Below are 13,061 nucleotides of genomic sequence, written 5' to 3'. Positions count from 1 at the left end.
TATCATTGTGGGTTTCCTCAGGCTGCTCCGGTTTCCTCCCACAGTCCAAAGATGTGCGGCTTAGGTTGATTATTCATGTAAGATTGTCCCTTCGTGTGGCGGGATGTGTTAGTTAGAGTGATTAATGGGGTAACTGCGTGGGGTTGTGGGGATAAGTCCAACATGCGATTGTTGTCAGTGCAAACTCGATGGGCCGAATGGCCTCTTTCTGCACTGTAGGGTTTCTATTATTTCTGTGAGGTTTCTGGGTGTCCTTCCTTGTACTTCTTTTGCATCTTGGGATACGGCATCAAGTAGGCAGACTACCAGGGGAAAATTGAAACGTCAAAACACAATCTCTGTAAAGAGATTCAATGTCTATCCCAGACCTTGCAAATGCCCTCCAGGTAAGGAATTTCTCGCTCATGCCGGTGGACATGGCATGCTCCCCTTCCAGGGAAACCAGCAGTAAACCTGGCCACAGAAAATGAGTAAATTGTCTGAAGGAGAACCCTATCGAATCTGGTCTTCCTGGAGCCAGTAATAGCCTACAAGGCCAAAGCAGGAACGGGAGGGGCTTCCCTCCTGTTACCAGACATCTTCCCTATCTTCACTTCCACCACTCCCCCCTTCGCTTCATCTACTGTGGGTGCACTGAGATCGGAAACGGGGGGCAGAACTGCAAAAATTAACAAATTAACATGCTTTTCAGAAAACCAGAAATTGTGTGTCGTCAAGGTGAACTTCCCTGGAAACCTAAATGCCTCAAATGAAGCAAGAACTGAGAGTGTGTGTGTGAACAGAAGCAACTGACAGCGCTAAGTGATTGCTCCTTGCAACATCCCTCCAACGCAAGTCCACATGGTGAGGAGGATTCCGATATTTTGAACCCTCAACCTGGGATTGTGTCTGTCTGAATGATAACGATGGGCTCTATCCTCCCCGGGTTGGGCACTGTCTGATCTCAATCACTACATCTTGCCTAGTTAACAAACTTTCTGATCTCACTGGCTCCATCTACCCTGGGTTACACACTGTCTGATCTCACTGACTCCAGCCTCCCCGGGTTACACACTGTCTGATCTCACTGACTCCATCCTCCCCGGATTACACACTGTCTGATCTCACTGACTCCATCCTCCCCGGGTTACACACTGTCTGATCTCACTGACTCCATCCTCCCCGGGTTACACACTGTCTGATCTCACTGACTCCATCCTCCCCGGGTTACACACTGTCTGATCTCACTGACTCCATCCTCCCCGGGTTACACACTGTCTGATCTCACTGACTCCATCCTCCCCGGGTTACACACTGTCTGATCTCACTGACTCCATCCTCCCCGGGTTACACACTGTCTGATCTCACTGACTCCATCCTCCCCGGGTTACACACTGTCTGATCTCACTGACTCCATCCTCCCCGGGTTACACACTGTCTGATCTCACTGACTCCATCCTCCCCGGGTTACACACTGTCTGATCTCACTGACTCCAGCCTCCCCGGGTTACACACTGTCTGATGTTTTACTACTTTCCTCATTTCTCTGTCCCGGGTCTGTTCACATTTTGGGTGAAAAGCGAAAATTGGCTATTTGCTCTCCGAGCTGAGGATATATGTACAGAAACAGCGTGTGTTTGAAAAGTGTAACAGTAACAGGAGGTATACTCAGTATTATAATGCTGTGCCTATTCAGACTAGAATCACTCTGATATCCTCTGTAATAATGCTGTCCGTATTCAGACCAGAATCTGCACGGTGGCAGAGTGGTTAGCACTACTGCCTGACAGTGCCAGGGACCAGAGTTCGATTCCCAGCTTGGGTCACTGTCTGTATGTAGTTTGTACAATTCTCCCCATGTCCACGTGGGTTTCCTCCCACAATCCAAAGATGTGCGGGTGAGGTGCATTGGCCATGCTAAATTGAACATAGAACATTACAGCGCAGTACAGGCCCTTCGACCCTCGATGTTGCGCCGACCAGTGAAACCAATCTAAAGTCCATCTAACCTACACTATTCCAATGTCATCCATATGTTTATCCAATGACCATTTAAATGCCCTTAATATTGGCAAGTCCACTACTGTTGCAGGCAGGGCATTCCACGCCCTTACTACTCTCGGAGTGAAGAACCTCCCTCTGACACCTGTCCTATATCTATCACCCCTCAATTTAAAGCTGTGTCCCCTCGTGCTCGCTATCACCATCCGAGGAAAAAGGCTCTCACTATCCACCCTATCTAATCCTCTGATCATCTTGCATGCCTCTATTAAGTTACCTCTTAACCTTCTTCTCTCTAAAAAAAAAAAACAACCTCAAGTCCCTCAGCCTTTCCTCATAAGACCTTCCCACCGTACCAGGCAACATCCTAGTAAATCTCCTCTGCACCCTTTCCAACACTTCCACATCCTTCCAAAAATGCGGCGACCAGAACTGTACGCAATACTCCAAGTGTGGCCGCACCAGTTTTGTACAGCTGCAACATGACCTCCTGGCTCCGATACTCAATCCCTCTCCCAATAAAAGCTAACACTCCGTACGCCTTCTTAACAACCCTATCAACCTGGGTGCCAACTTTCAGGGATCTATGCACATGGACACCGAGATCTCTCTGTTCATCCACACTACCAAGTATCTTACCATTAGCCCAGTACTCTGTAATCCAGTTACAATTAAATTTACAATTACAATTACAAAATTACAATTGCAATTAAATTGCTCCTCAGTGTCAGAGGGACTGGCTAGGATAGATGCATGGGGTTGTGGGGATAGTGGTCAGTGCAGACTCGATGGGCCAAATGGCCTTCTTCTGCACTGTAGGATTCTATGATTCTATAATCACCCAGATCTACTCAGTGTTGATGCTGCGTCGGAAGCTTTTTCCCAGGGTGGAAGAGTCAATTACTAAGGGCTATAGGTTTTAGGGCGAGGGGCAGCGTTTAAAAGAGATGTAGTAGGCAAGTTTTTTTTTACACATGTGGTGGGTGCCTGGAGCCGCTGCCGGAGGAGGTAGTTGAAGCGGATACGACAGTGACTTTCAAGGGGCGTCTTGACAAATACATGAACAGAAGGGGATAGAGGGATATGGCCCGTGGAAGAGTAGTTTTTTTAGTTCAGGCAGCATGGGCGGTGCAAGCTTGGAGGGCTGGAGGGCCTGTGTCTCTGCTATAATTTTCTTTGTTCTTTTTTTCTGTGTCTATTTTCTAACTGTTTCCTCTTGCGCTCAGGCGGCAGGCCGATGCATGCGCAGAGAGAGGAGCCGCACTCTGGTCATGCACATGCATAGTGCTGGTCATGATGGTCCGTGCACATCTGTTAACACCAAGGCCGGGGCTTCGATGCTTCCCCTTCTCTGATTGGTGGATCTAGGTGTCAATCACCCTCCCTTAAACAGCGAGGAAGCTCAGTCTCATTGCGGTCACTAATTAACACAAAATAAAATCCAGAAAATATTAGAGACAAAAACAGAATAAAAATAGGAAAAGGAGAAAGAAACAAGTAACAGTTCAGGTGGAGAGAGAGAGATAGAGAGAGAACAGTTCAAAGAGGAAAGTTTTAAACGGAAATTAATAAAGCCTCACCTTTTCACTGTCCTTGTGCCAAGATCCATTGGTGTCCATGGCACCAAGGAGTTCCTCCCTCCTTTCCTTCCAAACACCTTGTGACTGACTCCCTCCCTATCTCTTCAATCTTCCCCATTCACTTTTCCTATTCTCCACTGCTCTGACCAATTGTGAGGGACAACATTACTTTTCATTGATCAGACTCTGTTCCAACATCAGCAGGAGTTAATTGAGGAACCTCACCCCATCAAGGAACCACACCAGGTATTTACAAACTTACAGGAAGAGGAGTAAGTGAACATTCAATGAGATGATTGTTCACCCGTTACTGAACACAATCTACCAGGTTGATAATTCACCGAACATCCACTGCTCAGTTTGCTGAAAATTATTACAGATTTCAGAAACCATAAATTTGCACAATTTGTTTTTTTGAACCACTCAAAACCACAATTGGTTCCCACCTCCACCTCTCACTCCCTCTCTCCCTTTCCCTTCTTCTCCCACCTTTTCCCTATTCTCCCTCCCAGAGGTGCAGCAGTTGCTGACACAGGAATACCTTCTGCTCTTTGCTCAAATGAGGGGGACATTTCTGCAAGGTGACTGAGACTGTGGAGCGCTGGCATGCAAGGGAAAAGCTCAGAGATTGAAATGCCAGTGAAATTCTGCATCTTGCAACATGCATCTTAACAAAATAGACCAGATCAACAAAGGGATAACTTCAAATGTGGCTTCTTAAAAATGAACAGAATCTCAAAGAAAAGTTAAACAAAGCAAAATATGATGAAATGAGTTCAAACACTGTCTGGTCCCCGCAGTCCCCACCAGATAAGGAAAGCTTCTATGTTTCAAGCAGATATCGCATTCTCCCATTTTAGGGACACCTGGCAGGGAACATAGCTGCCAGGTCACTGGTGACAAGGCGGCTATGGCAGGTGAGGAGGACCTAGAAACTATCACCACAAAAGAGGTAGTGTTGGGCAAGCTAATGGGTTAAAGGCAGACAAGTCTCCTGGCTCTGATGGAATGCATCCCAAGGTACGAAAAGAGATGGTGGGGAAAATAGCAAATGCACTAGTGGTAATTTAACAACATTCGCTGGACTCTGCGTAATTCCGGCAGATTGGAAAACAGCAAATGTGACGCCACTGTTTAAAAAAAGTAGTTAGATAAAAGGCGGGTAACTGTAGACCTGTTAGTTTAACTTCTGTAGTTGGGAAAATGCTTCAATCTATCATCGAGGAAGAAATAGCGAGACATCTGGATACAAATTGTCCCGTTGGAAAGACAGCATGGGTTCATGAAAGGCAGGTCACGTTTGTCTAATTTGGTGGTATTCTTTGAGAACATTACGTGCTCAGTGGACAATGAGGAACCTGTGGATGTGGTGTTTCTGGATTTCCAGAAGAAATGTGACATGGTGCCGCACCAAAGGCTGCTGCATAAGATAAAGGTGTGCGGTGTTATGGGTAATGTAATAGATAGAGGATTGGTTAACTAACAGAAAGCAAAGAGTGTGGGTAAATGGGTGTTTTTCTGGTTGGCGATCAGTGACGAGTGATGTGCCTCAGGGATCAGTGTTGGGACCCCAATTGTTTACGATTTACATTGATGATTTGGAGTTGGGGACCAAGTGTAGTGTGTTAAAATTCGCAGATGATACTCTGATGAGTGGCAGAGCAAAGTGCGCAGAGGACACTGAAAGTCTGCAAAGGCATATATATAGTCTAAGTGAGTGGGCGAGGTTCTGGCAGATGGAGTACAATGTTGGTAAATGTGAAGTCATCCATTTGGATATGAATAACCGCAAAATGGACTATTGTTTAAATGGTAAAAAATTGCAGCATGCTGCTGTGCAGAGGGACCTGGGTGTCCTTGTGCATGAATCACAAAATTTGGTTTGCAGGTGCACCAGGTAATTAAGAAGGCAAATGGAATTTTGTCTTTCATTGCTGGAGGGATGGAGTTTAAAAACAGCGAGATTATGTTGCAGCTGTATAAGGTGCTGGTGAGGCCACACAGAATACTGTGTGCAGTTTTGGTCTCCTTACTTGAGAAAGGACATATTGACAGGGTGCAGAGGAGATTCACTCGGTTGATTCCGGAGTTGAGAGGGTTGGTTTATGAGGATAGACTGAGTAGACTGGGGCAATACTCATTGGAATTCAGAAGAATGAGGGGAGATCTTATAGAAACATATAAGATAATGAAGGGATCAAGTGAATCTCTTGAAGAGTATAGGGGGTGTAGGAGTAGAGTTAAGAGAAGTCAGGAGGGCAAAAAGGGGACAGGAAATTGTTTTGGCAGATGAGGCAAAGGAGAATCCAAAGAGCTTCTACAAATACATAAAGGGCAAAAGAGTAACAAGGGAGAGAGTAGGGCCTCTTAAGGATCAACAAGGTCATCTATCTGCGGATCCACAAGAGATGGGTGAGATCCTAAATGAATATTTTTCATCAGTATTTACTGTTGAGAAAAGCATGGATGTTGGAGAACTTGGAGAAATAAATATTGATGCCTTGAGGAGTGTACATATTACAGAAGGAAATGCTGGAAGTCTTAAAGTGCATCAAGGTAGATAAATCCCCGGGACCTGATGAAGTATATCCCAGGACGTTGTGAAGGCTAGGGAGGAAATTGCTGGTCCCCTAGCTGAGATATCTGAATCATCGATAGTCACGGGTAAGGTGCCTGAAGATTGGAGAGTGGCAAATGTGCCTTTGTTTAAAAAGGGCTGCAGGGAAAAGCCTGGGAACTACAGGCCAGTGAGCGTCACATCTGTGGTGGGTAAGTTGTTGGAAGGTATATTGAGAGACAGGATCTACAGGCATTTAGAGATGCAAGGACTGATTAGGGACAGTCAGCATGGCTTTGTGAGTGGAAAATCATGTCTCACAAAGTTGATTTAGTTTTTTGAAGGGGTAACCAAGAAGGTAGATGAGGGCAGGGCAGCTGATGTTGTCTGCATGGACTTTAGCAAGGCCTTTGACAAGGTACCACGTGGTAGGTTGTTGCATAAACTTAAATCTCACGGGATCCAGGGTGAGATATCGAAATGGATACAAAATTGGCTTCTTGACAGAAGCCAGAGGGTGGTTGTCGAGAGTTGTTTTTCAAACTGGAGGCCTGTGACCAGCGTTGTGCCTCAGGGATCAGTGCTGGGCCCACTGTTAATTTGTCATTTATATTCATAATTTGGATGAGAATATAGGTTAGTAAGTTTGCAGCTGACACCAAGATTGGTGGCATAGTGGACAGTGAAGTTATCTCCAATTGCAACGGGATCTTGATTAATTGGGCCACTGGGCTGACGAATGGCAGATGGAGTTTAATTTAGACAAATGCGAGGTGATGCATTTTGGTAGACTGATCCAGGGCAGGACTTAATTAATTGTAGGGCATTGGGGAGAGTTACAGAACAAAGAGATCTCGGGGTACGGGTTCATAGCTCCTTCAAAGTGGAATCAGAGGTGGACAGGGGGGGGAAGAAGGCATTCGGCATGCTTGGTTTCATTGGTCAGAACATTGAATACAGGAGTTGGGACGTCTTGTTGAAGTTATACAAGACATTGGTATGGCCACACTTGGAATACGATGTACAGTTCTGGCCACCCTATTATAGAAAGGATATTATTAAACTAGAAAGGGTGCAGAAAAGATTTACAAGGATGCTACCGGGACTTGATGGATTGAGTTATGAGAAGCTGAATAGACGAGGACTTTTTTCTCTGGAGCGTAGGAGGCTGAAGGGTGACCTTATAGAGGTCTATAAAATAATGAGGGGAATAGACAAGGTAGATAGTCAATATCTTTTCCCAAGGGTAGGGGAGTCGAAAACTCGAGGGCATACGTTGAAGGTGAGAGGGGAGATATACAAAAGTGTCCAGAGGGGCAATTTTTTCACAGAGGGTGGAGTGTGTCTGGAACAAGCTGCCAGAGGTCGTGGTGGAGGCGGGTACAATTTTATCTTTTAAAAAGCATTTAGATAGTTACATGGGAACAATGGGTGTAGAGGGATATGGGCCAAATGCGGGCAATTGGGATTAGCTTAGGAGTTTAAAACAAAAAGGGCGGCATGGACAAGTTGGGCCGAAGGGCCTGTTTCCATGCTGTAAACCTCTATGACTATGGGAATTGATAAGATAGAAGCAGGGAAGTTGGTTCCACCGGCAGGTGAAACTAGAACTAGGAGGCATGGCCTGAAAATAAGGGGTGCAGATTTAGGACTGAGTTGAGGAGGAACTTCTTCACACAAAGCGTTGTGAATCTGTGGAATTCCCTGCCCGGTGAAGCAGTTGAGGCTGCCTTATTGAATGTTTTTAAGGCAAGGATAGATAAATTTGGAGGCCATTTGGTCCATCCAGTCTGCAACAACCACAATTCCACCCAGACCCTATCCCCGTGTTTACCCTGCTAATCCCCGACACCGAGGAGCAACTTAGCATGGCCAATGCACCTATCCTGCTCATCTCTGGAGAGTCGGAGGAAATCCCCGCAGACACGGGGAGAATGTGCAGACTCCACACAGACAGTGAGCCAAGGCCGGCAAAGTCAGCGAGATGAAAGTTGTGCAGTAGAAGCCCAGACAGGGCAAAAGGGTGGGGAGGGGATTTCCACGAGACACAAACATTGTGGGTTCCAGTTCTGTCTACAGAGTTTGGGATTTGGGGCTGCTGTGGCAATACACGTGTTGCACTGTGAATGTGCACGTATCCTCGTATTCAATCAACCTCTGTCAGTTTCCTTGCATTTGTTGATTTACAGCCGCACAAAGCAATTTAGTTTCATGTGCTGCAAATGCTCAGGCAGGGCCCAGACTGAAATAATGGAGAGAGATCTGGTGCTGTGTTTACTCAGACAAGCGCTTGATTGCAGTAATTTAGATGGTGCAGCAGTGTTTACACAGACACGGCCTGGATTGTAATAACAGATCTTTCTATGAAACATTGAATCATCCAATTGCTGCAGTGCAGGAGGAGGCCATTCGGTCCATCCAGTCTGTACCGCCCACAATCCCCCCCAGACCCTCTCCCCGTGTTGACCCTGCTAATCCCCCTGACACTGAGCAGCAACTGAGCCTGGCCAGTGCCCCTGTGCTGCTGATGTTTGGAGAGTGTGAGGAAAGGGCCGCAGACACGGGGAGAATGTGCAGACTCCACACAGACAGTGAGCCAAGGCCGGGAATTGAAGCCGGCTCCCTGGCGCTGTGAGACCGCAGCACCAACCACTGAGCCACCGCGCCGCCCACAATGTAACTGACCGTCCCCGCTCTGTTAATATGATACAAAGACGGGCTGTATTTACACAGGAAACCGCCATTTTAATCCTCAAGCTGAATGTTGTTGGAGTTGAAACTTTTTCTGGGCCGTTAATTCCTCCCCGTGATTCACAAACCCGGAAATACCCGGATACGCAGCGACAAACGGCAGTGCGCCTGCGCGCAATAGGAAGCGGGCCCCACCCTCCCGGAGTGAAGTTGGCGCAGGCGCACTCGGGGCGGCGAGGGCTGGTTTCCGGCTCGCCGATTGGTCAGCTCCCGGTCACGTGCTGTGAGCGGGTCGTGACTTCAGACCCCCCTCTCCAGCCGCGCGCAGAAACCGTTAACGGCCGCGCCACGTGACCGCGAGCCGCTCTCACCGAGTGGGCGGGACCTCACCGCACCCTCATTCCCCATTGGTGCGTTCTGCTGTCCGTCAAATGAACACAGCCAATAGGAAGCCGCTCCAGCAGAATGATTGGCAGCCAGTGCGCGGGCGCACTCGGGGAGCTTGTGATGAAGCAGCGACTCGCTGCCACTGGGGACAATCCCAGTCAGCGAGAGTCGGCGCCGCTGAAGCGGAGACTTTTTCTCTCATTTAATTCCTTACCGTGACTCAAAGATTCGGTGTGAAGCCGCTGGGAAAGCCCCGCACACGCAGTGAGAAACGGCGCGGCGCCTGAACTCCGCACTCGAGACGGCGGCGGCTGATTGTCCCGCTCGCCGATTGGCCAGATCCAGGTCACGTGCTGTGCGTCGGCAGTGACGTCAGAACGCCCCTCCAGCCGCGCGCGGAAACCGTTTAACGGCCGCTTCCAGCCACGTCACTGAGTGGGCGGCACCTCATTGCGTCATCATTCAGATTTACATACAGCAGGGAAACAGGCCCTTCAGCCCAACTTGTCCAGGCTGCCCCTGTTTTTAAACCCCTAAACTCGTCCCAATTGCCCACATTTGGCCCATATCCCTCTAGACCCATCTAACTAAATGCTTTTTAAAAGACAAAATTGTCCCCACCTCTACTACTCCCTCTGGCAGCTCGTTCCAGACACTCACCACCCTCTGTGTGAAATAATTGCCCCTCTCACCTTCAACCTCTGCCCTCTAAGGTTTAGACTCCCCGACCTTTGGGAAAAGACATGAACTATCCAGCTGATCTGTGCACTCATTATTTTATAGACCTCGATAAGATCACCCCTCAGCCTCCTACGCTCCAAAGAAAAAAGTCCCAGTCTATCCAACTCCTCCTTAGAACGCAATCCATCAAGTCCCGGTAGCATCCCAGTAAATCTTTTCTGCACTCTTTCTCGTTTAATAATATCCTTTCTATAATAGGGTGACCGGAACTGTACACAGTATTCCAAGTGGGGCCTTACCAATGTCTTGTACAACTTCAACAAGACGTCCCAACTCCTGTATTCAATGTTCTGACCGATGAAACCAAGCATGGAATGCCTTCTTCACCACTCTGTCCACCTGTGACTCCACTTTCAAGGAGCCATGAACCCGTACCCGAGATCTCTTTGTTCTGTAACTCTCCCCAACACCCTACCATTAACTGAGTAAGTCCTGCCCTGGATCAATCTACCAAAATGCATGACCTCGCATTTGTCCAAATTAAACTCCATCTGCCATTCGTCAGCCCACTGGCCCAATTGATCAAGATCCCGTTGCAATCCGAGATAACCTTCTTCACTGTCCACTGTGCAACCAATATTGGTGTCATCTGCAAACTTACCAACCATGCCTCCTATATTCTCATCCAAACCATTAATATAAATGACAAATAACAGTGGACCCAGCACTGATCCCAGAGGACACCGCTGGTCACAGGCCTCCAGTTTGAAAAACAACCCTGGACAACCATCCACTGGCTTCTGTCATCAAGCCAATTTTGTATCCATTTAACTACCTCACCCTGGGGCCCATGATGGAGGTTGTGCAACAACCTGCCATGTGGTACCTTGTCAAAAGCCTCATTGATTCATTGCACAATCCATCACTGCACCCTCATTCTCCATTGGTGCATTCTGCTGTCCATCAGCTGAACACAGCCAATAGGAAGCCGCTCCAGCAGAATGATTGACAGCCAGTGTGGGTGGAGTCGGGCAGATTGTGATGAAGCAGCGACTCGCTGTGGATTCGCTGTCATTGAGGACAATCCCAGCCAGCAAGAGGCAGCAAGGGCGGCACCTTCCGTCCCCAAGCACAGCATTCGCACCATCCCACTTTCTCTTCCATTTGGGCAGCACCACAAACAGCTTCTTGTTGTCTCTTCCATTGGCAGCACCCCCGGGTGCTCTTGGTGCTCCCGTTCCAGCACCTTTCCTCTTAATGATGGGGAAATGAGGCTCTCATAGCCCAGAATAAACATCCAGCAACACCGACAACTCCCAGCTTCCACACACTTATCGCCGTAACTCCGGGTGCTTTCTACTCATCCTCCCTCTCTGGACAAGTTCCACTCCCTGCCTCATAACCGGATCATTCCGGGTGACTTTCCGTAACTGGTTAGCGGTTACCGGAACTTTATCTTCTTGTGTGAAGTGCATTGTCTGCACATTCCAGCGGGAACATCTTTATCTCCAGGCAAAGGCAGCCTTGACAGAGCATCCGCATTGCCGTGTTTCTCACTGACAGCACCAACACCCACCTCTGCAATCAAACTGCTGCCATGGACGGTATCCCAGTGAATGGTCCAAGGATGGAAGATAAAATATAGGAATTATGAATGGGAGTCAGTAATTCAGCCCTTCGAGCTCAGTCACAACATCATCATGGTAGAGATTTTAATTTCTTGATGCAAAGACGATGCCTAAGCCTTCTTTTTCCACCCGAGCAAACTTTTCCTCAGCTTTCGTCAATGATCTAGAAGCGAATACTGTGGATCTTCCTCTCCGTTTGACATAACGTTAGACAGGACAGCCTCAATCCCATTGGGCGAGGCTTCACATGTAAGCTGCAGCGGTAACTTTGGGTTAAATTGAACTCGCATTTCCAATCTCTTCAAAGCCTGCTTTACCGCCAGGGAGGCCTCCTTTTGTTCACTTCCATGGCTCTCCTTTCACCAGCAACTGGAGCATCAGTTTCAATGCTGCCGCCAGGTCCGGATTGAGCTTGTTGTCATAGTAATTGATTAGACCCAAAAACAACCTGAATTGGGACACATTGTCTGGTCTTGGGGCCTTCATGATGACCTCCATCTTAGGCTTTGTGCATCCATTTCATGACCCAGACATTCAATGGAGTCCTTGAAGAACTCATATTTCTCTCTTGATTTGCAGGCCGTGCTCCTGCAACCTCTAAGGTATTCTGCAAGTACTGGGAAAATAGTCGAATCCATGACCAAGATACCATCCAGGTAAGTCTGGACTCCTGTCATTCCACTCAGGATTTGGTCCATGGCCTTCTAATCGAGATAAGGGCGCATGTAATCAAGATGGGGGCACTCCAAACCGAAATTGGGGGCATTCCAAACCGAAATTGGGGGCACTTATAATTCACCTGGGCACTCCTCATTGACAGGAGCACTGCGAGCTGATATGCGGGCACTCAGAATTGATACTGTCACTGCTCTAAATCTAAATGGGAGCACACCTAATCGGGATAGAAGTCTCTCTTATTCGAGATACGGCGTGCTCCCAATCGAGACAGGGGGGCACTGCTAACGGCGACGGTGGGTGGGGGGGGGGGGGACTGCCAACGGCGATGGGGGGGGGCACTGCCAATGGCGACGGGGGGGGGGGCACTGCTAACGGCGATGGGGGGGGGAACTGCTAATTGAATTAGTCGCTGCTCCAAATCTAAATCGGGGGCACCCGGAACTGATATAGAAGGCTCCATTATTCGAGATACGGGACACTCCTAATCGAGGGAGGGACAGACCTAATCGAGGTAGGCAACGTTCCTAATTGACCGGGGACACTCAGAAATGACGGGGGGCACTCCTCACTGAAATAGTCACTGGTTCAAATCTAAACAGGGGGGGCATTCCTAATTGAGATAGAAGGCTCCCTTATTGCAGATCGGGACACTCCAAATCAAGATGGGACACTCCTAATCGTTAGAGGGTCACTCGCAATCGAGATAGGGGGCACTCCAAATTGAGATAGTTGGGACTTCAAATCGAGCTAGAGGGAACTACTAATTGACACGGGCACTCCTGTGAACCTGGCACTGAACCCAGCCAGGCCTGTGACACTGAATCCTAAAGGACAGAGTGAACCCAGCCAGGCCTGTGACACTGAATCCTAAAGGACAGA

At 48.2% G+C, this 13,061-nt stretch overlaps 1 protein-coding gene across 1 annotated transcript in view; it reads right to left on the bottom strand.

The window, feature by feature from the left end:
- LOC144484371 (NACHT, LRR and PYD domains-containing protein 3-like) overlaps nucleotides 1-12,002 on the bottom strand; it is a 70,652-nt gene extending 58,650 nt beyond the window's left edge. The window contains exons 1-2 of the mRNA XM_078202893.1: nucleotides 11,868-12,002; nucleotides 9,410-9,611 (exon numbers count right to left, since the gene is read on the bottom strand). Of these exons, the coding sequence (XP_078059019.1) occupies nucleotides 9,410-9,611; nucleotides 11,868-12,002 (337 nt within the window). The remainder of the gene's footprint in view (nucleotides 1-9,409; nucleotides 9,612-11,867) is intronic.
- Between the last annotated feature and the right edge of the window lie 1,059 nt (nucleotides 12,003-13,061).

Source organism: Mustelus asterias, unplaced genomic scaffold, assembly GCF_964213995.1.
Source record: "Mustelus asterias unplaced genomic scaffold, sMusAst1.hap1.1 HAP1_SCAFFOLD_102, whole genome shotgun sequence".
Taxonomy (NCBI): Eukaryota; Metazoa; Chordata; class Chondrichthyes; order Carcharhiniformes; family Triakidae; genus Mustelus; species Mustelus asterias.
This window is presented reverse-complemented; position numbering and strand designations above follow the sequence as displayed.